Source organism: Patagioenas fasciata, chromosome 27 (assembly GCF_037038585.1).
Source record: "Patagioenas fasciata isolate bPatFas1 chromosome 27, bPatFas1.hap1, whole genome shotgun sequence".
Taxonomy (NCBI): Eukaryota; Metazoa; Chordata; class Aves; order Columbiformes; family Columbidae; genus Patagioenas; species Patagioenas fasciata.
The window spans coordinates 3,703,585-3,727,138 of NC_092546.1; the positions used below are offsets into that span (position 1 = coordinate 3,703,585).

The following is a 23,554-nucleotide window of genomic DNA, read 5'->3' on the forward strand; positions in this document are numbered from 1 at the left end:
CTCCTTAATGAAAGAACACACCCAGACTTTGTGATTTCATACCGTATGCTTGCTCAGTTGTTGCTGTGTTGGAATCAACTTAGGTCTGCCTGCAGGTAAAAGATTGAACTTGTCATGATACCAAGTTAAGGATCTTGAACTTGTCACCGTGAGTAAAGGTTGAGATTAGGCCTTGAATGGATTTAGCGTGATCCAGGAAGAGCAAAACATCAGTGTCTCTCCAGAGGAGATGGTGGTGGGGACTGTGTGGCTCTTGAAAGGACACGAAGCGCGTTTCTTTGCCAGGAAGGGCAGTGCCACGTGCACCTTGCGCTTGGGATTCTGCACAGGCTTGGCTCCTGTGGCCCAGACCACAGACAAGCTGGCAGGGCTGGAAGATAATCTGAACCTGCCCATACTAAGTGTCCAAGGCAGTTTTTCTTACCTGTCCATAATCATTCAGGTACCATGTCGGGAAATCCTAACTCTCCCATCTCTCAGCACGTAGATTTGCTGGAAATCCAGTCTCCCCTCCGCTGCCCTGTAAGCGGGAAAGCAGGAGGGCGGGGAGGGAAGAGCAGCAGTTTGTGTCTTCAGATAAACAGCTCTAGGGACCACGTAATCTCGTCACAAGTCTCCCCGCGTGGTGTAGAGCTGACAGGTCTTGGGTCTGACCGTTTTACCTCGTGGCATTTAGAGGTTGGCAGTAGGAAAGGTAAGTTAAATCTTCTGTACCTCCTGGCCTGCACCATTATCTCTCATTGCTTGCTGCCTTCTCATGCTGCATATTTTTGTATGGGGCTGTAACTATTATAATTTTGCTTTTTTTCTTTTTGGTTTGTTTCTCTTGTCACTTGAGACTGTACAAAGCCCATCTGTTGAAGCTGAGTTTTTCTCTCCTGTTTGCAGGTATTTTTAACCATGCGGTGCCTTCTGCCTCCTCTCCTCATCAATTCGGAGCCAGTTTCAGCAGCAGTGCTGTCTCTAGCAGCACCGTGCTAAGCTTAAACCCTCTGCAGGCTGTTGCCAGCACCTCATCCTCATCCTTCCCACCCCATTCCTCTAATTTAGTAACATCTAGTGAGACTAGATCTGCTCAGCACCTCAACAGAGCGCCAGTGCAATCTGTTTTCCATCCCCCCCCGCCTCCTCCTAACGTTTCCTTGCCCCCACCTCCTCCATTACTCGCTTCTAACCCCGAGCCCGCGCTTCTGCAGACCCTGCCGGCCGTCCCGCCCGGCGAAACCTTCTTGCCATCCTCTTCTGCTGCTTCTGTCCAACCTGCTAACGCTTCTTTGTCTCTTAAGCTTGCTTCTCTCCAGCACAAACCCTCCCGCCCCTCCTTTACCGTCCACCACCCGCCCCTGCCGCGGCTGGCGCTGGCCCCGTCGGCGCCCGTCATCGCGCAGCCCGACGCCGCTGCCACCTCCGCTATGTGGGTGACACTTGGCATGCAGTCTCCTTATGCTTCGCACCTTTCTGGGGTTAAGCCACGATAAAGAGCTTGCTTAGCTAACAGTTCTTATTTTGTAAGGTAAGGCTAGAGAAAAAAACAAAGAGGAGTTTTGTACGAGATGCTGAATGTTGCTTCTTCCTTTTCAGAGATAGGTTGGGGATGGGCTCTGTGAAACAGAGAAACCTCTAAAATGCGGGGAGCGAACAATCTGATGGCAGAGGATGGGGAGTCTTGACGCTCTCTGTGCCGGGAGTCAGGATTTCTCGACACGGGGTGCTGGCAGGGGTGACTGTCTCTCCTGACGTTAGGGTTCTGTTCAGGTCGGGATCGCTTCACGAAAAGGTTTATTTCTGAAGATGAATAATAGGGAGAAAATGTCTATTTTTAAGCGTGGTTTTATACACTTACTGTAAGTGGTTTTGCTGACTTTTATCCCCCTCCCCTCTCACCCTCCAACACTGACTGTTGCACCTCCACAAGCCCGCGTAGCATTAGGATGTGTGGCCGTGCTGCCTTGTGACTTGTACGTGGCCATGTCCTGCTCGTTCTCACCCTCAGCCAACGGCAGCTGCTCTAAATAACCATCAGGTTAAAAAGCTCTAGGTTAGGAGCTGCAGCATTGTCTCGGAGAGCGAACGCGCTGGTCTTGCAGATAACGCGCCCCCTGCATCACTGAAAACACCCCCGCAGGTAGCACAGGGCACTGTGGTTTATCCGGGTTTATACCACAGCTCTGTTGACTTGCCCGCAAGGGCTGTTGTGTCCGAGCTCCCCGGCCATCGCTGGCGTTTCCTGGGGACGCTGCCCGAGAACACAGGGACCCACAGGGCTGAGCTGGGCTCTGGGGCCGTGGCACAGAGGGGGCTTTCCAGAAACTGCGCAGTTTTTGCTGAATCAAGTATTTAAATGCCTTGAGAGCACCTCCAGAATAAAGCGTTTACCACAGGGTACTGTTGTTAATGAAAATACTCTGTGGCATCCTGATGTAACAAACTTGTGCTTGCAAAGCTTAAATCAGCGTGTTAGGCCCCAGAGCTTGCTCCGTGCTTTCCTTGTAGGTCTTTGATGTTGTTACTGTTCACCGATACCAAAGCTACGTACGATATGTGGTTGAATGCTCTTTGCCACTTATAAAACATATAACTCAATTACAATATACCTGAGAGATTCTTTTGACTGTGCATTGTGTATAGTGTCTTCATCAACAAATTGCTCCAAAGACATGAGCAAATCCTCGTTAGGCTTTTGTGACGCACGTTGTGCGAGGCCCAGGACCAGCTCTGAGTAACGCGGTGTCTGCCGGTGCCCAGGGACAGCGCGACGTGCTTGTAGAATGGGCTGGAAAGACCCAGAATAGGAATCAGATGGGGGAGAAGGATATGTGGACATTAGGTTCATCACCTGGTCCCCAGGGAGGTGTCACAGCCCCAAACCTGACAATATTCCAGAAGCATTTGGACAAGACCCCCAGACACACGATGTGAATTTTGGGGTTGTCCAGGGTTGGACTCGATAGCCCTCATGGGTCCATTCAACTCGGGACATTCTATGGAGGGATGAGGGGGTTTGGATGTGGTCCCTGCCACAAAAAGAGGCGAGGCACAAAGGAGAGAGAACAGCAGCTGGGTGACCAAACTGGGTTGTGGAGCGAAGGAGCAGAATTAATTCCCCCAGGAGATGGTGTGTGACAGGTGGACCATAGATGTGTCCCCTCTCCGCGTGACCTTTGGACACAGGTCCCATATTTGAGCAGTTTCGGTGACTTTGATGTGAATCCATGTGCTCAGAGTCCTTGATGAACTGAGGCTGAAATTCTTTGCTTCTCATCCTGCTTCTCCCTCAGGGTAATAAAAAACTCCAAGCAGATTAGCGTGTGCTAGAAAAAGGTCGCAGGATATGGTTCCATACGGTGACACTGGCAGAAAGCGTTAAAAGCCGCGATAGGGACGGAACGTGTCACTTGTCACCTGTCTAATGGCGGTTGGGTCAAGAGCTGCCCCGCGAACAATGGGAGCGGTGTAGAAATGTCTGACGCATCTAACACGCTGCGGGTTTTTGTCTCTTGATTTAGATGAGTCTCTTCCTCTCCCGTTGTGCAGGTAACTAGGATTTCTACCTCAGCCCAACGTGACCTATGCAAGGACAACGTGGACCAACTTCACTCGGCTTCCACTGAAAGGTGCTCACCTGGCCTGTGCAGGGGTTTCTACTCTCTTACTACTGGACAAAATATAACCATTAAAAGACCTAAACAACAAAGAAAAGAATATTTACTGTGAATCTGAGTTAAAAAAGAAAAAGAAAAAAAAAAAGGCAAAAGAAACGCTTAAAGCTCCAGTTTGTATTGTTGATAGTTTAGATAAAGTATTTATCTTTTTTTAAAGTGAAAACAATTTTGACTTATTTTATTCCACCTAGAATCATAAAATACGACTTCTTATTAAATTCTCTGGATAACAAAGGACTGGCGCACCAGCAGAGATGTAAAGAGCCTCCTCTCGGTGCTATTTCATCTGTCAGAACTGTGCCTCTCGTTTGAATCCTTGGTGCTGAACTCGGAGGGCTGACCAATGCCAAACCCGCTTCTCAGAAAGGTCTGCAGTTTATTTATTCCACTTACTCTGTTCATATACCAAAACCCGCTTGGTTTGCGGCCGGAGAAAAGCACTTTTCTCTCCCATGTTGCGTTTGAATCGGAGCCGAGCCAGGCGCTCTGTTAACTGGGTGGGTTTTAATTGCGCTCGTTCCTAACGAGAGCTCAGAACTCCCCTCTGGGGCCGCCGCTCGACCCCCGGGGTGGCCCAGCTGAGCTCAGCCCACGCGGGCACAGCTTAAACAGCAGCAATTCAAGTCCTGCCCCGTTCAAACTACTTCCCTGGGCCATTCGCGGTTGCCGGTGGCACTGGAGTCACTGTGAATATTGGTGGCTGGTCTGGTAACTCGTTTTTGGGGTGCTGTTGGCATATGAACAGGGTGGTTAATCACTGGTGTTGGTCAGGCCCTCCCACCCCGCGCTGGGACGGCTGAACATTGTTTCTGTACCGGGGCAGGCTGCAGATTTTCTCACCTTGTTATTTTGGGTTCTTTTTGTTCCAAGTACAATGTATTTTGTTAGTAGGGTTTTTGATACTTGACTCAGAAATGGCTTAGCCGCGTGCATTTGTTGACAAAGTGCATTTTCGCTTTCGTATTTCTTTGCTTTACGTAGGTCTAACCGGTAGTTCACAAAAACACGGCGATCTAGCTCACCGTGCTGCCGCAACCCGGTGCAGCGGCTCGTGTTTGACTCGTGTGTGTACAGAAAGCGCCGCGCCGAGCAGCGGCTGTATTTTATAGAGATGTGATGAAAAGCTATAAATTTCATATACTTTATTTCATTTATTTTTAGATTGTACAATGCACAGTAAACTTGTAAAGAAAAGAAAACTTATTTATTCGAGTGCACAAAGTGAGGAGAAGGATGATCCATTAAGTAGAAATCACGCTGGTCTGTAGCTCAGACCGGCCCAAGCACCAAGAAACTAAACTACACTTAAAGAAGGGGGATTGCAACAGCAAAATGACTAAATATAAACTCATTTATGTTTCGGGAAACATCATCCCAGTGCTCGGAGCAGCAGCACTGGCTGCGTCAGAGGCTCCCGCTGCCCTTGGGCTCGTTAGTTCTCCCTAACGAGCGTCCCGCTCCAGCGCTGGGGCTGGGACTCGGCGCTGCTGCTCCGGCCACCCCGTGTCCCCGCTCACAGAATCCCGGAGTTCCTGTGTCTGGAGCAGGGGAATCCTCCTTTCCTCCCACCCCTGGCAATCTCTGGAGATTTAGGGCAAAGCGTGGTTGTGCCGTTGATTCCCTTTGCGCGCAGAAACTGTCGAGCTGACTTTGGTTTCTCGTTCACTGGAAAGGGAAGGGATTGGCAGCCCTGGAGATGGGGACGGTTTGCGCCTGCGAGAGGCTCTGCCGGTGCTGCCCTTGCTGAGAGAGAACCTGGAAAAGGGCAGAAAAGAAGAAAATGCTCAGAGGGTGATAGCTGAGAAACATCCAGTAGCTTCTAGTAGAAGCCGTGCACTGTGTATGTCCTGGAATCCAGGAGGACAATGTAACCCAGATGTTTTGCAGCTGGGAGTTGGGCAGGTCCTGGGTAACCGGAGTTTTGTCCTTCCCAGCCGAGGCGGAACGGGCTCGAGCAACCGCGGGACGGGCGGCAGCCTTCGTTACATCTCCCCCTGTAATTTATATCCCCGATGAAATGAGGAAATGCAAGTAGAAGCTTTTAATCACTCTGCTTTTCTCAGCTCTTCTGGAAAGGGACAGTGCTCCCTGGACGCCTTGTGCCTCCCTCCATCTCCAACCACAGCGGCATCCCGCAGGACCGAGCCGCTCTCGCTGGTGTGTGTGGGGAGGGTCCGCTCGTTCTCACACCCGAGGTGCTCAAGGGACACCGTCGGACATGGAGAAGGAACCAAATTGATGTGGTTTGGCCCCAGGTTCACAGCATTTTGGGAATCGGTGCGTGGGGAGCAAGACACAACCGTCAGACGTGGTTTACTGGTGGTGGGACTCCATGATCCTAAAGGTCTTTTCCAGCCTAAATGATTTTATGAGACTTTGGAGCAAAGAGCACAGGCAAGGAGTTTGTCCTCGGTGTGCAGTGGAAAAGCAAGACCCCTCTGAGACCCCTGCGTGCCCCCTCGTCCCCTGCGGCAGCTTTGGGGTCGGTCTAAAGCGCTGCCCGTCGCGCTATCGAGATGTTGTCAACTACGCGGGATTTTGAGCCTGTGGTGCTCCAGCTGTCACCGGGGAGGCCAAAGGAAACCAGACACTGACCCAGGAGTAAAGGCGTAGTTGGGACACACCTGGAAGCGTTGGACCCTCTGGCCAAGCTGCCGAGCGTCTGCTCTAGCGCCGATGGATCCCGCTCAGAGGAGCTTCAAGGGGCCTGAGAGCAGAGTTGGGTGAGCACAGGTCTTGGACCGACGTCTTCAGAGATTTTGCTGCCAAGAGATTTGTGGTGGTGCCTCCCTGATTGTTGTTGCTTTGTGAGAATCTTGGGTGAGTTCAACTCGTTTCTCCTCTGCCTGCGGAACGAGGGGAGCGTTCTCCTTGAGATGTCGAGATGCCATCCGTATGGCGACAAGAATAACACCCTCACGACCCCGCTGTCTGAAACCTGTTTTCAATAATTGGAGCAACTCTGGAGTGATCAAAGCCAAGCAGCCAGTTCCAAGAAGAATTCCTCCTGCTTGACCACATCCTGCCGCTGCGCTCGGCTGCTCCGCTGCCAGTGAGGGCTCGTCGGGAAGGAACCAGAGCACGGACACGGCCAAAGCCAAGGAACTTCCTGAGCCTTGTGCCGAGTGAAACCTGCGCCCGCTGCTCAGTGTCGGCCTTGGAACGCGCCTCGTGGGTTCTTCCTTTTGTGGTGATTTGTTACCTCCGGGTTGCGCTTGCCGGGGTCGATCGCTGACACCACCGTGCTCCGAGCTGCAGCTCCAACGGCACCGGATGCAAACTCCCGTTAGTCATTCAGCAGCGATTCCTCCGTTAGCCGAGGGTGTCTGGGCCGCTCCGCAGGCAGGTTTCTCTGCTTTTTTTGTGTGGATGAGGGAAAACGTCGCTGGAGGGTGAAGGGTTGGGCTGGGCTGGTGTGGCTGGTGTTACAGGGAAGTCGAGCGGCCCCCACGTTGCCTCTTTTGGTGCAAACGTGGCTGTTTCGTTTAAGAAGATGAGGATCACGATCGGGAAGCATCCTCACCCCTCTTGGCTCAAGTGGTGGATACAACAGGAGAGCGATGAAGGGGAAGCTGCCAGCACTGGGGGCCGCGGCACATCCCGGATGTACCTGAGGTTCAGAGACACGGCCCTGTCTTCGAGTTTCTCCTCATAGCAGGAACTCGGGTCTTCTTGGCCAAACATTGAAATGGTTTCTTCTGCTTCCATCCCATGTCCTGCCTTCCTCGCAGCACCAGCTGCTCCATCGTGTCTTTCCAACCGCAGGGCTGGACGCCCCTCACCCTGAAACTCCCCCAGCTGTTTCTCACCCAGTCACTTAATCTCAAGTCAAAGCGTTGAGTTGCTCTTTTCTTTCTTTAGCCAAACTTAATGCCCGAAATCTGCTGAGCAGGAGGGGACGCGTGCGGTTCGATTCTTGCCGGGGTTGTGTGTTTAGAAGGCAACAGCGGGACGTCCCAGTAGAGCCGGGTTTGCCACGGGGTCTCTTTGGTTTTTGGGGGACAGTCCCAGCACAGGTGTCCATCTCCTCGACTTGTTGCGAGGCCCCAGCTCTTTGTGACGCTCAGACCCGTGTCCCCGCGGTGCTCCAGGGCAGGGTGTCCCCTCGGGGGGCTGCGTGTGGCCGTGTCCCGCTGTCCCCTCCCTGTTCCCAGAGCTGGGAGCGTTTTCTGCAGCCACTCATGGGTCTCCAGCCCGAGTGCTTGGGGTTGGTGCTCATCACCTCCGATCATTAACACCACAGCTAACTCCATCACCACAACCCAGGTGCTGCTCATAGGGACTCGGGAATCTTGATTAATACTGGAGCCGACATCAGGCAGCTTTGGTTGATAAATCTGTTGAGATCAATCCTTGTCACGCAGGGTGTGGGAACCTGTTATTGATGTATTATTGTTCTCTCGGAGGGGGTTATCCCAGCTCACACCGTCTCCAAAAGTTCTGCTTTGTGTTGTTTTGCCTGAGCCAAAAACATAAAGAGGATGAAGAGCTCCAAACGATTCCTCTCGTTGTGGGGTGCACTGCAAATATTGGAATTTAAATAGCCCTTTGGGGAGGAGGAACTAGACGGTGTTTTTGTGAACTATCCTGGCAGCACTGAGGAAAACATGGCAAGAATTGGGCTTTTCGGGGAGCGGATTACCGGTTTTTAAAATGTTGTTGTGCCGTATTTTATTTATCCTTATGCATTATATAAATATCTATTTAGACTGAATATTTCAATAGAAATGCTATTGTGAACTTCAGGGCTTAAACTCGAGACAAAAAACAAATGGGAAATACTTGCCTGGTCTATTTGCTGCTCGCAACCCTCTTTCTGAAGAGGTTTCTGAAGAGGTTTCTGAAGGTTTTTATAGTTGAAACTCAAAATCAAATCTGAAAATTCAAAGTTACGCTGCAAACCCTGAAGTTCTCAAGTTTGTGATGCTTTGGTTGGGTTTTTTTGAGGTACATCTGTTCGCTTTTCTGGTGCAAACGGTTTGGGAAAGGTTTCTGGAGTTGCTGAGGAAGGTGGATGGGGTGGGGTGATCATCCCGCTTGGCTTGGTGAACCTGTTCATCTTTTAAGTGATGGATTTCCAATTAACCCCATGTTTTAGGTCTGTTGTGAGTGGTGGGGCGGACGGGACGGGACACGGGGCGGTCGCTGTTGCTCAGGAATTGATTAGCAAACTTTTAACTACTAATTAAAATCCATTTGGCAATGGATTTTTTTTAAAAACAACCCATTTTCTTAGGACAGTGGTATGGGATGTTTCCTAGTGAATAGGAATTAGTTTATATAATTTAGCCTATTAAACTGAATTATTTAAAATTCAAACTCCCCCTAATTTATCTTTTTGTTTTTATACTGGTAAGTTGTCCCGTCATTCCTTTTATTCTTCCATAGAAGTAGCGTGAATTCTTCTGGTGTGTATATATGTACGTATAATATATATATTTCCATCCTGCCTTTCTAATTCTCCACAATGTAAGAGTTAGGGTTGGGTTTTTGTTTTCTTCCCTTCCCTCCACTTAATTTCTTGTGTCTTTACCTTGATTTGTAATTGAAACGATGCTTTGAAGTTTTGTCTTTATATTAAAGTGTCTGTATTTTAATACACCGACCTGGTGTGGAGTTTCACTGAGCAGCAGGCGCCGGCGCTCGGGCCGGTTCGGGGTCCCGGTGACGTTACCGACCCCCCCGGTGCCGGCTCCTGGTCACGGGTTGAAAACTGCACCCAGTTAGAACAGGGGATGTGACAGCTGCCAGTTTGCTGTAGGATTCGTGCAGGGACCTGGGGGTTCAGCTGGAGAACAGGAGCTGAGGGGAGACCTTCTGATCTCTGAACTGCCTGAAAGGAGCTTGGAGCCAGGGGGGTCGGGCTCTGCTCCCCAGGAACAAGCGCCAGGAGCAGAGGAAACGGCCTCAAGTTGCCCAGGGGAGGTTGAGGTTGGATGTGGGGAACAATTTCTTCCCCAAAGGGCTGTGGGGCATTGGAACAGGCTGCCCAGGGCAGTGCTGGAGTCACCATCCCTGGAGGGTTGGACAGACGGACATGAGGTTCTCAGGGACATGGGGCAGTGCCAGGGGTGGGGGAATGGTTGGACTCCGTGATCTTGAGGGGCTTCTCCAGCCCAGCTGATCCTGGTGGTGACCCCGGCTGTGCCACCTCCTGCCGGTCCCTCCTGGGCCGCACTGGCCCCTGAACTCGCTCCAGCCACCCCCTGTCCGCAAGTGTGGTTTCTTACAACAGCTCTGGCCGCCACAAAGACTAAAACAAGTTTTTATTGGAAATGTGCAATGTACAACAGCTCACTGGCTTCCGTACGCGGCCAGGGAGCCCGGACACAGCGCTCGTTGGAACAGGCGCCCGGAGTACAAAACGTGGAGTGACTGGAGTATGATAAACGAACAACTGTCTATAAATCACCAGCAGTTGATGCAGATCTCAGTGTCTAAAAGTACCATCTTCCCTCGCTCCTGAAACCCAACCGTGTCCAGCGCTATCCAACCAGTTACTGGCCCTGGCCCAGGTAACTTCACAGCATTTGTTTTACATTCGGTTAAGAAATGTCATTGTTGGGATTATCTCTCGCTCACGCGACCGTTCCCTAGAACAACCTACATAAAATGCCCATTTTCTGTACAGTGAAGGTGGGGGGGAAATCAAGGACGCAGGTGCTGGCAGAGCCGTGGCGCCTCCCCACAGCACGGGAACCGTGTTGGAATTGATTGAATGTTGGCAGAACTCCCAGGGTTTGGGTTATTTACAGGTTGACTTTGCATATTGAAGAATTGGCCAACGCTGCACCCTGGGGAGCCGAGTTTGGACGTGGATGTTGTGCTGGCCGGAGCTGCAAGACCTGCGATACCTGCGGCGCTGGAGCCCTCGGCCCGTCCTGCAGAGGATGCAGCAGCCGCCGCGCAGCTCTGATTGTCCCCCAGCACGTCCGTCTGTCCTCTCTTGAGCAACCAGACACACAAATCTCTTTTTCACAGTAAGTAAAGCTGCTGCGTATGCCCCTGGCACGTCAAGAACATACCCCTACACTGAGGTAAAGCAGAGTAGGCTTGTGAGGATTAAAATGCACTTTAAAGTCATTTGAGGACACTAATTCCCTACAGCACAAGCTCTCGTACATTCCTGCTGTTAATCCCTCGTTGCTGCTTCCCCTGGAGTTGCCATCTGTCTCCAGAACTGCCCCATTTTCTGCTCCCACCCTGTCATGCCCTCAGCTTACTTTGGTAATTTCTGGAGCCTGGAACGACTGAAGGGAAAGGAAGTATCTGGAAAAGGAAAAATCTGGGGCCTTTGAGGTTAAAAATAAAGCATCAGTGACATCTGCCGCTCTCCCGGTACCCAGCAGCATGAGGTAAGGGGGGAGGCCGGGCCACTAAAGCTTCCACGGTGGGCTCGTTTCTGCTGCGGTTCCAGGGCAGCTGCTGCAGCCACGGCCTCGGGCAGTTCTCTGCGCAGCCGCTGGCTGAAGGTGCACAGACTCTGCTGCTCCTTCACGCTTATCTCCTGGTCACAGCAGCCCCAGGGAAGGCGGCCCTGTTCTGGTTCCCTGGCGCTCACTCCGACCTTGGCAGAGTTTTCTGCTCTTTAGACACTCAGAAAAGGCAGAAAAGCTGCAGCAGCGGCTCAGGGAACGAAGCATTAATGCTGTGTTCACGGCTTAACTTCTGCTCGCCCTTCAGCTCAAACATCCAGCCCAAGGGGAGCAGTTCCTGTCTTTACAAACCTCCATCTGGCTTTTCTCTCTGAAAACACCCCAGCTTAGCCCAGCCCACGGCACTGCAGCAGGAGCACAACGCGGAGCTCTCAGCCCTCCCCTCGCTCCCTTGTGCTCTGCAGCTTTGGTCTCTAATGCATTTCTGAGATTGCACTAATGGCCTGGGCTTCATTAAACCCCTAGGAATTAGCACCTGCGCACAGAAGGTAAGGAGGAAACAACCCCAAAGCACTGGTGCTAGGGGCTGCACAGATGCTGCAGGGGACGTCTCCTCCGTCCCCGAGGTTTCTGCTCCTCCTGCCTCAGCCCTCGGCTCTTGGCAACTGAAATGGTTTTGCAGTGAACAGGGCGTGACGGGGTTAACCCTGCAAGCACAGAAACAACCCAGTGGAGCATCAACCCTCCACCGAGCCCTGGGAGGCTGCAGGAGGATCCTGAGGCAGAAAAGCCGAGGAGCTCCTGGCAGGAGAGGGATGGGAGGAAGGGGAAGGCTGGAGCCAGCTCGGTTTTGCCCCAGAAGGTCGAGGACAGCGGGTGCCGGCTCTGTCCCACCCCTGCTCTGCTCCCCCGAGGAGCCGTGGGGGTTCGATGCCGTCAGCAGGGAGCGGTTACGCTCAGCCGCCTCCACAGCAAGTGGGAATGTGCAATGAATTAGCTTTAAAAAAAACCATACAAAATTATTTGGCTAATAAATTAAAAAGTCCCTTGGTCAGCACTGTGGGAACTGCTGCGGTTCTTCCCAGGTGGGGTCGCTGACCCTGCGGGGCCAGGAGCCGGCTCAGCCCAGGCCGGGGGACTCTGGTTTGCGTGTTCCCAGCTGGAATCGGGCTTCTTCGGAGATCCCGAACTGCTCCAGGGGGTCCTGTGGGGCACATGGAGGGGCAGCGGTGGGACACGGACAGGGGAGTCAGTGGGATGCTGTCCCTCAGCCAGCCCAGCGCAGGGCCAGCGGCTCCAGTCGCGTGCTGGAGTACCCCCAGTGCCGCCCCAGCTGCTGTTGTTGGTGCAGAAAGTCCAGCGGCCCCCAGGGAGGACACAGCAGGTCCAGGAGCTGCGGCCACCTCTGTCACCTGGAGCAGGGATGTGCCAGGAGCCTGGCTGGGCTGTGAGCAGCAGCTCCAAGCCCTGCAAACCTCGTGTGTGTGCGAGGGCTGGAGCTGAGCCAGATCTCCAGCCCAAACCCACCTGACAAGCCGCCTTCGCAGGACTCACCTTTCCCGTCATTTTCTGGATCTCATTCCTGTAGAAAATCAAGCTCCTCCTCATGAACTCGTAGCTGCAAGACAGGAACAGACGGCGCAGCCGCTGAGCAGAAACGGATGTGGAGAAGTTCCAGCTGCTATTTAGAGCTGCAGGGAAGTTTGCTCGGGAGGAGATAACCGCTCTCCTCCCCAGGTTCCCCACAAGCTGAGCCCCGAAAACAAGCAGCACAGAGCGCACTGCGCAGAGCCCATATCAGCGGCTCAGCCCACCTGGCTCGTTTGAGCGCCTCGACCCACTCCCGACACTGCTCCTCGCTGTCACATTCGAAGCAGTATTTCCTCTCCGGCTCCTCGATGAAACCTGCCCGGGATAAGGAAGAGGTTGAAGGTCCTGGCAGAGCTGCCCGCGCTGCCCTGTCTCCCTCCCCAGGCTCTGCCATGCCGCAATTCCCACCCGTTCAGCCACGACGAGCTGTGAACAAACCGGTACCGCGGTCCCGTCCCCTCTCCCGCACCCCGGGTGGCTCCTGCCTGGCCCTGAGCAGCTGCACAGTTTGTCAGCTCATGGCAACCAGAGGCTTTGGAAAGAGCGACTTCTAAAACAGAACCAGAGCAACACAACCAGATTTGGGACTGAAACTCCCTGAGCTTCCTTGCAAACAGTGAGCAGAGATCTAATAACCTGCGTGGAGATCAGCCTTGAGGAAGCGATTTTGCTACACGCACAGGGCAGCACTCTGAGGAGCTGAAATGCACGCAGAGAAGGCACCAACCTGTCTTTGCTCAAGGAATTTGGGACTGTGCACAACGCAAAGCAAGTCCCCGTGCAGCTCCAGTTCTTTGCCAAGACAGAATCGGGACATCGAATTAATAAAGTTGTCCCCAGAGCTCTGCTCATCGGTACACAGCGCACACGGCCCTGGCTGCTGCGGGGCAGAACTGGGTCAGGCTGCACCGAACCCCGCAGGGGGGACAACCTGCACCAACCGCCAGCGGTTTTAAGAATTTTCTCACAAATCCTCAGTCACCAGAGCTCCCTGCAGTCCTCAAGCCCCAGAAAATCAGCACATGGTGCTTGGAGATGGGTCCGTTCAGGCTGTGTGAGGGTCCTTTGCAGACTGCGAGGCCACCGGCCCTCCCAGCTAAAGGAGCTGAGCTCTGCACAGCAAAGCAGCTGTGCCCGACAGCCAGGCCAAAAGATACAGCCACGGCCTTGGAGAAACATCCTGTTATGTTCGCCACATACCTCAGGCACAATGATTAGTTGTTGGATGAAAGGACGACAGAGCACGAGCCAGCTGGAGCCGCGGCTATCGACACAAGGACAAACTGCGGCGGGAGGACTGGGGCGAGATTAGCCCGGCAGATGGTTTATCTGAGGCTCATTTTTTCTGATAAACCGCACAGAAGCGGCGATCTGTCAATACCAAACCTCCCGGAGAGGGATTTCCACGAGCGCTAAGCCGTGGTCTGTCTGGTGTTACCGCCTCTCTCCCCCCGTGCAGCTGTGCAAATCACACAGCGATGAAATACGGATGAAATTAATATCGCTGTCCTTGGGATGGGACAATGCCTGGCAGCGGAGGAGGAGGGCTCAGAAGCACCAGCCCTGCTGAGGAGGAGGAGGAGGAAGGCTGAGGAACATCAACCCCACCGTGAGCACAGAAACAGAGGGCAAAGAGGGCATGAAGCAGTGCGACATTCCCGTTTCTGCAGCGCAATCTGCTGTGGGGAACCGCACAGGGAGCGCATCGCGCGCGGGACTCACTGATGGAGAAGACGTTCTCCTCCTCCTTGGCGATGCGGCAGTGCTCCAGCAGCAAAGCTCCGATGGGCTGGAAAACACCCAAGAGAGGGTTTAACCTGCATCTTCCACCCATGCTGCAGCGGCCGGAGCCCCCAAACTCTGCACAGAGCCTTTTAAACAACTTTCATCGCCTGGTGCTACACTTAAAGTAATGCAGCCTCATTGCAGGAACGTTCCCTGTGCTTTTAAGCAGCAATTTGTACCTACTGAGGTGCTGCACCGTGCTCACCTGCCCGGTAACATGTTGCACATGTTAATTAGGTGTTAAACATTTCTACTTAGAGTCACAGAATCATTTCGGTTGGTAAGACCCTCAAGATCATCGAGTCCAACCGTTCCCCAGCCCCAGCACTGCCCCATGTCCTGAGAACCTCATGTCCGTCTGTCCAACCCTCCAGGGATGGTGACTCCAGCACTGCCCTGGGCAGCCTGTTCCAATGCCCCACAGCCCTTTGGGGAAGAAATTGTTCCCCACATCCAACCTCAACCTCCCCTGGCGCAACTTGAGGCCGTTTCCTCTGCTCCTGTCACTTGCTACTTGGGAGAAGAGACCAACACCCTCCATATCAACAGGGTTTGGCCACAAAAGTTTCCCAGTAACAGTCAGCAAGTAAAATTTCTGCTGTAAAAAAGAAGAAATGCTGATTGTTCTCCCGGGAGAGCAAAATAGAAGCTTTCCCCTCCCAGTTTGGCAGGATAAGGCAGAGTCCTACAGACAAACATTACAGACCCCACCTTTGGCAAGTTTTCGGGCAACGGTTTTGTTTAAAAGGTTCATTCCAAGCTCCCAGGAGAAGCAGCCGGGGAGGTTGGTGACAGTGCTGCTGGAAAAGGAAACCTGGCTGCCCTGTCTTGGCTGCAGCACCTGTTACCGCGTCATTTCACAAAGCCCACGCCATCAATACACAGAAAAAAGGAGAGAGAGGGAGGAAAACAAACAACAGGAAGAGGAGATTCTGCACCTCGGCTTCGTCTGTCCGGAAGTAGAAGAGAAAGTTGACGACGAGTTTCACGAGGCGCTTCTTCAACACTGCAAAGAAAAAGAGCGCTGAGGTGAGGGGAGGACTGGGGAAGCTCCACTATGGGTTAGATTTTTGCTCCTAGAAGCGCTGGTGACCCCCAGCCAGCATGGGAAGGGATCCCTGCACTGGGCTGCCCTTGGCCACAGCATGACAAGAGTCACTTTGCAGCTTCTTGAGTGGCTTCGGGGCTGGCAGAGCCTGTGGGCTCATCACAGACACACACATGACACGACGGGGCCAAAGCCACCATGGGAATGCTCCAAACACGGGGAGCCCTGCACAGATGTCACCTTTGAGGGACACAGTCCTTGGAAAGGGAAGGGTCTGGATGGGGGAAGGGGTTTCTTAACACTTGTCCTCCCACACTGGTTTGGGAGGAAACTCCCTGGGCAATTTCAGGAAAAAGCCTTTTTCTCTGACCCCCTGGTCTCTCACAGCCTGGACCAGCTCCAGCCCAACCATGGCACCTCCACGCCAGCCCCACCAGCCCTGTACCCTCCAGATGAGCAGCTGCTACTGGTGCTGCCCCCCTTACACACCAGTGTCCCTAGTGCTGCCCACCCCACAGAGCCAGTCCCAACCTCCCCAGCCATGCTCTGCTCCCACCCCCAGCTTCCCAGCCCTGCTTCTCCAGTACAACCCCCAGGGCACCCAGTTCTCCCAGCCCCTCTCCCCACGTCCACCTAACAGCTCCAATCCCACCCAGCCCTGCCCCATCTGCACCAGCCTCCCGGGTCACAGAACCACAGTTGGAAGAGACCCGCAAGATCATGGAGTCCACCCCCAACCCACCCCTGTCCCTGCCCCATGTCCTGAGAACCTCATGTCCATCTATCCAGCCCTCCAGGGATGGTGACTCCAGCACTGCCCTGGGCAGCCTGTTCCAATGCCCCACAGCCCTTTGGGGAAGAAATTGTTCCCAGATCCAACTTCAACCTCCCCTGGCGCAACTTGAGGCCGTTTCCTCTGCTCCTGGCGCTTGTTCCTGGGGAGCAGAGCCCGACCCCCCTGGCTCCAAGCTCCTTTCAGGCAGTTCAGAGATCAGAAGGTCTCCCCTCAGCTCCTGTTCTCCAGCTGAACCCCCCAGGTCCCTCAGCCGCTCCCATCACCCTGGTGCCCCAGCTCTCACTCCCGCTCACCGCTCCCCTTCTTGGGCAGCCTCATGAGGATCTCGGCCGCTTTCTCGGCGGGCTGCCGGGCCAGGCTCAGCAGCTCCCGCTCGTTGTACCTCATGGCCGCCGCCCCATGGCCGCGCCCAGCACCGGAACCGGAACCGCGCCTCCCGCCCCGGCAGCGCTCGCGCCGGAAACCGGAAGCTGCGTGGGGCTGAGGGGGCAGCGCGGGAGCGGCGGCCGGAGCAGGGGGACCCGGGTGAGGGGGCTCGGGAGAGGGGCCTGGGCCTTTGCTGAGGGGCCGGGGGTGTTCGCGGGGGGCTTGGCCCCCGCTCGGGGTGTTTGCGGGGGGGCCTGATCCTTGCTGAGGGTCTGGGGGTGTTTGGGGGGGGTTGGCCCTCGCTGAGGGGTTGGTGGTGTTTGGGGGGTTGGCCCTCGCTGAGGGTCTGGGGGTGTTTGGGGGGGGGTTGGCCCTCGCTGAGGGTCTGGGGGTGTTTGAGGGTTGGCCCTCGCTGGGGGGTTGAGGGTCTCTGTGTCCTGCCTGCAAAGGTCTCCCCCCTGTTGTTTATAGGGGGGTTTGGCCCTTGCTGAGGGACGAGGGGACTCTGGGACCTCAGCAGAAATTTGGGGACGCTGTGCAGAGCCCCTGGCCCTGCGGGGGTCTGACCCTCGCAAAGGGTTTGGGGCTGTGTGGGGTGACATTGGGGCTGTGGGGACAGGGCTTTACCCCACAGCAGCTTCTGGGGCTGTTCCCTGCCCGGGGGGCTGGGGGCTCTTTGTTGTCTCTGTGCAGAAGAAAGGGCTGAGGAGCGGGGAAGGGTCTGCGGGTTGGTATCTGGGATCATTTCCCTTGCCAGAGGCAGCACTACAAGACCTGCCACGTTTTAAGTCACCTCCCATGCCCAGGGCAGCGCTTGTGCTGCTCTTTGTGTCCTTAGGGCCAGGTCTAAATGGCGCTGTGAGCTTAGGAGAGACCTTAGTCACCGCTCACATCGCCTCTCTTTGCATTTCCAGACTTTTCTCCATAAGCATCTGAAGCCCCCAAGGCCCCATCATGGATTTTCAGCATCGCCCTGGAGGTAAAACCGGGAGCGGAGGCGTCGCCTCGGCCTCGGAAAGTAACCGGGACCGGCGGGAGCGGCTGCGACAGCTGGCGCTGGAAACCATCGACATCAACAAGGTGAGCGCAAAGACTTTGTGGAGAGTTGTGGGTCAGAATTAAATTACTTCTGTTTCTGATAACATGGGAGTTGAATGAGGAACATTTGTGGTGGGTCCAAACAGAGACTCACGTATTTGAGTAGCTGTTACTACGTTATTTTCAGTTATTTTCTTAGGAGTTGTTTGGGTTTATACTGTTTTATGGCTCTCGTCACCAATTAAGAAAGCCGTTCTTGCTGCTCTTTTCATAGTCGTAAAGCAGAGTTATGCTGTTCATTTAAATCTACAAACTCAGTTCTCCCAGAGCAGCCGAAGTTCAGCATTATTTTGATTATTCTGTTATTTTGCTGTGTGTTTTGCTTGTAACTTAAATAGTTCTCTTCCTAGGACCCTTATTTTATGAAAAACCACTTGGGTTCTTACGAGTGCAAGCTGTGCCTGACGCTGCACAACAATGAGGTGAGTGAGGAGCTGCCTCGATCCACAGCTGTTGTTTTACAATAATGAAGTGCCAGGACCTGGGGAGGAGCTGCTGGGCAGGTGGTGTCAAACCTGACACTTTGTGACAGTTTAGGCATCAGAAATCTGCATTTTTTCGATTAAGATTCCTCTCTGCTGAGCATTAAAACATCCTCGTCAGCACAGGGTTGTCTCTCTCTGTGACAGGATCTGTCCTGCATTTCACTTCTTCCACCTTGTATTTCATTTCAGGGCAGTTACTTGGCGCATACCCAGGGGAAGAAGCATCAGACCAATTTGTAAGTTGTTTTCTGCTGTAGCTTTATTCTCCTTCCCTGAGTGCTTCCAAAGGTACTCGGGTGCATCCATAGATCCTGAGCTCCAGCAGCACAGGCTGTTTGTGTGTCTGTCTGTTCTCTGGTTATATTTGTTCCCCCCAGCTGGGGGGCAGAACCCAGAGCTACTCCAAAAAAATGGGGTGGGCGAACTGTTTTGAGCTCTATCTCAAAGCCAGTTGAACTTGCTCCAGCACCTCAAGGTCTTTCTTGTGCTGAGGGGCCCAAAACTGACCCCATTTTGTGGGTTTTATTGTCAGAATTCCATTTTGCTTTGGTTTAGGTGACTGGCTTGTGTTTTTTCTTTCTCTCTGTGTATCGTTTCAAAACAAGAGCGGCTAACCTTTTAAATTCGGCACATTTCAAACAATTCCAGGGCTCGTCGAGCTGCCAAGGAAGCCAAAGAAGCCCCTGCCCAGCCCGCACCAGAGAAAGTTAAAGTAGAAGTGAAGAAATTTGTGAAAATTGGACGACCGGGTTATAAAGGTGGGAGATTTCCAGCAAGAACCTTTTCCTTCAACCCCCTGGTCCGTTTTGGCCCCAACCAGATGTGACACCAGAATTGTTCAGCTTCCCTTAACCCTTAAATATATGAAAACTTCCCAATCTGGTTCTATTTTGGAAGACACTTAAGAGATACCTGATGCCTTCCAGAGCTTGCCCAGAGCACAGTGAATTATTAATCAGCCATTTTAGCAGATCTGCCCATGAATAAGATATGGCCCCATCTCCTGATTGCCCTTTATTGTTTAAATGACCTGTGGAACGTCTCTTTATTGCTGACGCTCGAGTTGGAACCGTTTTAATAATAGATGGACGTGTCTGAGTCTTTCAGCTCTTACTCGGAGCCGTGCGGGAGATGATGACTTTGTTTCAGTCTCTTGCTTTTATTGCGCTTTCGCTAATGCTCATAAATCACTCATTGCATGTATGACTTGATTTTTTTCCTCCGAATTCCTCCGTGTTTTGGCCTTCAGTACAAAACTTGGCGTCGTTATCTCCTGGCTTTGCTCTGCAGTGCTCGGTGTCTTTCCCCCACAGCAGCTGAATTCCAGTAGAGATCCTTCGGTTCAAGACAATGTGGCCTTTTTTCTAGAAATAAGAGAAAAATCTTACAATGCTTTGCTGTTAGAAGCTTTGTGCATTTCCTAGGGTGGAAATAACGTTGCTCTGACCCTGCGATGTGACATATTGAGCTTCATTTTCTTTACAGTGACCAAACAGAGAGACCCTGAAACAGGCCAGCAGAGCCTCCTCTTCCAGGTGAGGGACTGTTCAAACTCATGGGTTTTGGGTTATCCAGGTAAAAGTGCTGCTAAATGAGCAGTTCTTTGCAGGATTCATTAAATACTAATTAAAAAAAGAAGGCCTTGCTAGTCCTCTGCTGCTCTCTGCGGAGGCAAATCCACAGTTGTAGCCGACTCGCTGTTTCCTTCGGACACAAAGTTTTCTGTTTGTAGCTGATCTCTCGATACATTTCGTAGATGGGGGGGTTGTTTGGTACAAAGGGGGAGCGAAAAGGGGGAATTTTCTCCTTAACGCTGCGATGCCGCCTGGCAGATCGATTATCCGGAGATCGCGGAGAGCATCATGCCGCGGCACCGGTTCATGTCGGCCTACGAGCAGCGCATCGAGCCGCCCGACAGGCGCTGGCAGTACCTGCTGATGGCGGCCGAGCCCTACGAAACCATTGCTTTTAAGGTGAGCCTGGGGATTCATTGACTTGCCCATTGGGGAAGTGACCGTATTTTCCAAGATATGAATTCCCAGCGAGCGTCCTTATAGACTAGAATCCATGTTAGTGGAAAGTGGGGGTGAGAAGACGTGACTGGAAGTCGTGAAACCCTGTGGAGTATTGGCGGATGGCTCTGGCCTGATGAGCAGGCTGTGCACTGAGCTCTGGGAGCCGCTGGTGCAGGGAGGAGCCGCCTGGGCTTTGCTCCTCAGCCCGTGCAGATGTTAAGAGCAGATTTCTTGCCAGCACACTTGTCCTTGACCGATAGGGAAGTAACTTAATTCTTTCCTGCCCCCATCTCTATCTAATAACATCCGAGACGAGCGAATCTCACAGGCGCCTGGAATAACTGTGCTTATCTCACAGGCTTTGGTGCTAAAAAGGGCCATTGAGCTAATCTGGTGGTGCTAATAATAACTCCTGGGGCTTTTTTGGTTTGCAGGTGCCAAGCAGAGAAATTGACAAGGCAGAAGGAAAGTTTTGGACCCACTGGAACAGGGAAACCAAACAGGTACCTGAGCACTGCGGGTGGGAGAGTGCAGGTGTGTTGGCTTTGGTGCGAAATGGTTAAATCACCATCTCTGGAGGGTTGGACAGACGGAGATGAGGTTCTCAGCACATGGGGCAGTGCCAGGGGTGGGTTACGGTTGGACTCGATGGTCTTGAGGGGCTTTTCCAACCAAAATGATTCAATGATTGTAAAATCTTCATTCCTTCAATGCAACCCTGCAGTGACCCCCTGACAGAAAGATCTTCCTGTGTCTGATCTTTGTGAGGTTTAACGCAGGAGGCGGAATCCTCGGTGCTGTCAGCAGCAGCGGGATGGTGTAAAACATTGATGTGTCCTCTCTGTGGCTCCCGGCCACGTGTTTCCTGCACGGAGCTGCGTGCACTGGGCCCGTGCGTGGGTCTGCTTGTTGGTATCGCACATGAGAGCAGGGGCCGAGTGAATAGTGGGGTTACCAACCCCGTCACAGGGAGCTTAGTGCTTAGAACCAGTTTCAGAGGAGTTAAGCGCTGGACTAGACTTGCGCAAGTCCTGAATGTGGTGATGCTGGGCCAGGGGGTTCTGAGCTGTTCCCAGAGGCCGAGCAGCCGTGCTGGGGGACAGCACAGGGTTGTCCTGAGCATCACCACTCCCTTCTCTCTCCTCTCTCCCCAGTTCTTCCTCCAATTCCACTTCAAGATGGAGAAGCCTCCAGCTCCCCCAAACCTCCCACCGGGGCCGCCCACAGTGAAGCGGCCACCGCCGCCCCCGCTGATGAACGGGCTGCCCCCCCGGCCGCCGTTGCCCGACTCACTGCCGCCACCGCCGCCAGGGGGGCTGACGTTGCCCCCCATGCCCCCCTCAGGCCCGGTGCCACCGCCCCCAGTGCCGCCGCAGCTGCCGCCAGCGCCCGGTGTCCCTCCCCCAGCTCCTCTGCCACCCATGATGAGGCCCCCGCTCCCCACCGAGGGGCCCGGCGCCATCCCCCCGCCGCCACCCTCCAACTGAAGCCCCTCCTGGACTCGGTCCCGCCGGACCCCTCTCGCTCGTCTCTTTTTATACGCAGATCACGACCGATTCAGAGAAATATCGCGGTTTTGTAGGCCCGTGAGTTGGACTCAATCCTGTAGGTTCATTAAAAGATTTTTCAGTTTTCCTTTCTCTCTGTCTTGGTTGAAAATGTTGCCATGTCTTCAACTTTCTTTAGGCCTTAAGTGCATAAAATATTCCCAGCCTGGTTTTAGTTTGGAAATTCTCCAAAGAGGAGGTAAAGGATTGGAAATCACTTGGCACTTCTCCTGACTGAATGGCTCCATCAGCCCCAGCTCAGCTGCGCTGGTAGCATGTTAACCCCCCTCAAACTGCACATCCTGTTAATTAGCAGCCAGTTAATCAGTTGCTATTCAACTGAAGTCCTTTATCGAGCTGTTTATTCAGCGAGGGGGAGACTTGACACATGGAAAGGATCCTGTCACTGCCTCCCCAGTAATCACAGCAGAATTTTCTACATCCGATTCTTGATTTTCCTGCTGAATTAGGGTTGCGGTCGCTGCTGCGGTTGGAAGCCTCCGTCCTCCTCTCACCGGAGCTCAGGTGGTGCCAGCTTGAAGCTGGAAACATCTATAGGAGAAAATGGGTCTGGGCTCCCACTCAGGCGGCCTTGAAAAAGCACCGGCCGGGATTTCATTGACGGTTCCACACAGAATCCTCCTTCCCCAGCAGCTGCCTCCTCCTCCCTGCTCTCTGGGGCAGGGCAGAGATCTCTTAAATCTTCCTTTATTACCGTAATTCATTAATGTCTGTACCGTTATGAAGCACCTGCTGTCATGTCCGATGTTTTTGTCTCTGTCCTCCCACCGCTGGGTTAGTTTTGGCAAGCTTTCACTCATCTGTGGTTTTATTTATACTAAATGTTTCCTTCAAACAATCATTTGGTTCCCATTAAAAAGCAGAAAGTCTGAGATTTCTCCTCTCTGTCCTTTCCAGGATTCGTTTTACTGAACTGGATCTCAGTGCAGGATCACAGATGGTTTATGTTGAAGGGACCTTCCCAGCTCCCCCAGTGCCACCCCTGCCATGACAGGGACATCTTCACCAGCTCAGGTTGCTCAGAGCCCCATCCAGCCTGGCCTGGGATGTCTCCAGGGATGGTTCATCCACCACCTCTCTGGCCAACCTGGGCCAGGCTCTCACCACCCTCAGGGCCAACAATTCCTTCCTCATGTCCGGCCTGAATCTCCCTCCTTTAGTTTAAAACCATCACCCCTTGTCCTATCGCAACAGGCCCTGCTCAAAGGTCTGTCCCTATCTTTCTCATCAGCCTGTTTTAAGTCCAGAAAGGCCACACTAAGGTCTCCCCAGTGCCAGGTGTGTGTCCTTGTCGCCGCTCCTGCAGAGGAGGGTTCACCTTCACCAGCCTGTTCTCCAGGTGAACCCCCAGGTCCCTCCGCCGCTCCCATCACACTTGTGCTCAGACTTGTGAGACTTTTGAAGTCAAGACTAAAGTGTTCAAAGTCACCCATGAGATTGTCCTGTCCAGGTTGTTAAGAGCCCCCACGAGGTGCCAGCTGAAGGGGGAGGTTCCACCCCCAAGAGGAGAACGCTTTCTATACATTTACTTAGTTTCTGCCCATTATCTGCCTTTGTCCCCCTCCTCCTCCTCTGGCTCGTTGTTCCCTCCTGCTGTTTCACCACTGATGGGAATAGTCTGGTCCCCATGAAGATCTCGACATCCATCCTCCGGTAGAAAACATCTGAAGTCAAGGCCGTGCATCCCTACGAGTAAGGGAAACATCATTAACGTTTTCTTTTCTTTTTACGTTTCCAATTCTAGCTGCAAACCCAAAAATAGAAC

The 23,554-nt window shown here is 53.2% G+C and overlaps 3 protein-coding genes across 11 annotated transcripts in view; 2 read left to right on the plus strand and 1 right to left on the minus strand.

Moving 5' to 3' along the window:
- Nucleotides 1–4,637, plus strand: part of DOT1L (DOT1 like histone lysine methyltransferase) — a 61,321-nt gene extending 56,684 nt beyond the window's left edge. For 4 of the 7 annotated variants that reach the window (XM_071799753.1, XM_065858122.2, XM_071799754.1 and 1 more), the window contains exons 28-29: nucleotides 889–1,513; nucleotides 3,535–3,759. In XM_071799753.1, the coding sequence (XP_071655854.1) occupies nucleotides 889–1,478 (590 nt within the window). In that variant the 3' untranslated portion in view covers nucleotides 1,479–1,513; nucleotides 3,535–3,759. Of the gene's footprint in view, nucleotides 1–888; nucleotides 1,514–3,534; nucleotides 3,760–3,853 lie in introns of those variants that run through there. The other 3 variants (XR_011735945.1, XR_011735946.1, XM_065858127.2) reach the window with 3 other exon arrangements.
- A 207-nt stretch (nucleotides 4,638–4,844) lies between these two features.
- PLEKHJ1 (pleckstrin homology domain containing J1) lies at nucleotides 4,845–16,699 on the minus strand. Of its 3 annotated transcripts, none has more exons than XM_065858128.2 (6): nucleotides 16,551–16,699; nucleotides 15,352–15,419; nucleotides 14,351–14,417; nucleotides 12,853–12,943; nucleotides 12,593–12,656; nucleotides 4,845–5,417 (listed from the first exon to the last, which is right to left on the minus strand). In XM_065858128.2, exons 1-6 carry the CDS (start codon nucleotides 16,642–16,644, stop codon nucleotides 5,325–5,327), a joined length of 477 nt encoding a protein of 158 aa, XP_065714200.2. In that variant the 5' UTR covers nucleotides 16,645–16,699; the 3' UTR covers nucleotides 4,845–5,324. The 3 variants fall into 3 exon arrangements, with proteins under 3 accessions (XP_065714200.2, XP_071655856.1, XP_065714201.1); XM_071799755.1 differs by having other exon boundaries at nucleotides 4,845–8,121; XM_065858129.2 differs by lacking the exon at nucleotides 4,845–5,417 and adding an exon at nucleotides 9,912–12,242.
- On the plus strand, nucleotides 16,692–21,861 carry SF3A2 (splicing factor 3a subunit 2). The gene is made up of 9 exons (XM_065858329.2): nucleotides 16,692–16,782; nucleotides 17,538–17,703; nucleotides 18,072–18,143; nucleotides 18,396–18,442; nucleotides 18,855–18,964; nucleotides 19,692–19,741; nucleotides 20,039–20,179; nucleotides 20,656–20,724; nucleotides 21,376–21,861. The coding sequence occupies exons 2-9, from the start codon at nucleotides 17,578–17,580 to the stop codon at nucleotides 21,706–21,708; spliced, it is 948 nt and encodes a 315-aa protein (XP_065714401.1). The 5' UTR covers nucleotides 16,692–16,782; nucleotides 17,538–17,577; the 3' UTR covers nucleotides 21,709–21,861.
- Nucleotides 21,862–23,554: the final 1,693 nt, after the last annotated feature.

Excerpts from the sequence above, each read along its gene's own strand:
- PLEKHJ1 (XM_065858128.2), bottom strand. The coding sequence starts at position 16,644 with ATGAGGTACAACGAGCGGGAGCTGCTGAGCCTGGCCCGGCAGCCCGCC. Across the intron at positions 14,418-15,351 it reads TCCGGACAGACGAAGCCGAG|CCCATCGGAGCTTTGCTGCT; the intron begins GTGCAGAATCTC and ends GGTGTTTTCCAG. Across the intron at positions 12,944-14,350 it reads GGAGAACGTCTTCTCCATCA|GTTTCATCGAGGAGCCGGAG; the intron begins GTGAGTCCCGCG and ends TATCCCGGGCAG.
- SF3A2 (XM_065858329.2), top strand. The coding sequence starts at position 17,578 with ATGGATTTTCAGCATCGCCCTGGAGGTAAAACCGGGAGCGGAGGCGTC. Across the intron at positions 18,144-18,395 it reads TGACGCTGCACAACAATGAG|GGCAGTTACTTGGCGCATAC; the intron begins GTGAGTGAGGAG and ends ATTTCATTTCAG. Across the intron at positions 19,742-20,038 it reads AGCAGAGCCTCCTCTTCCAG|ATCGATTATCCGGAGATCGC; the intron begins GTGAGGGACTGT and ends GCCGCCTGGCAG.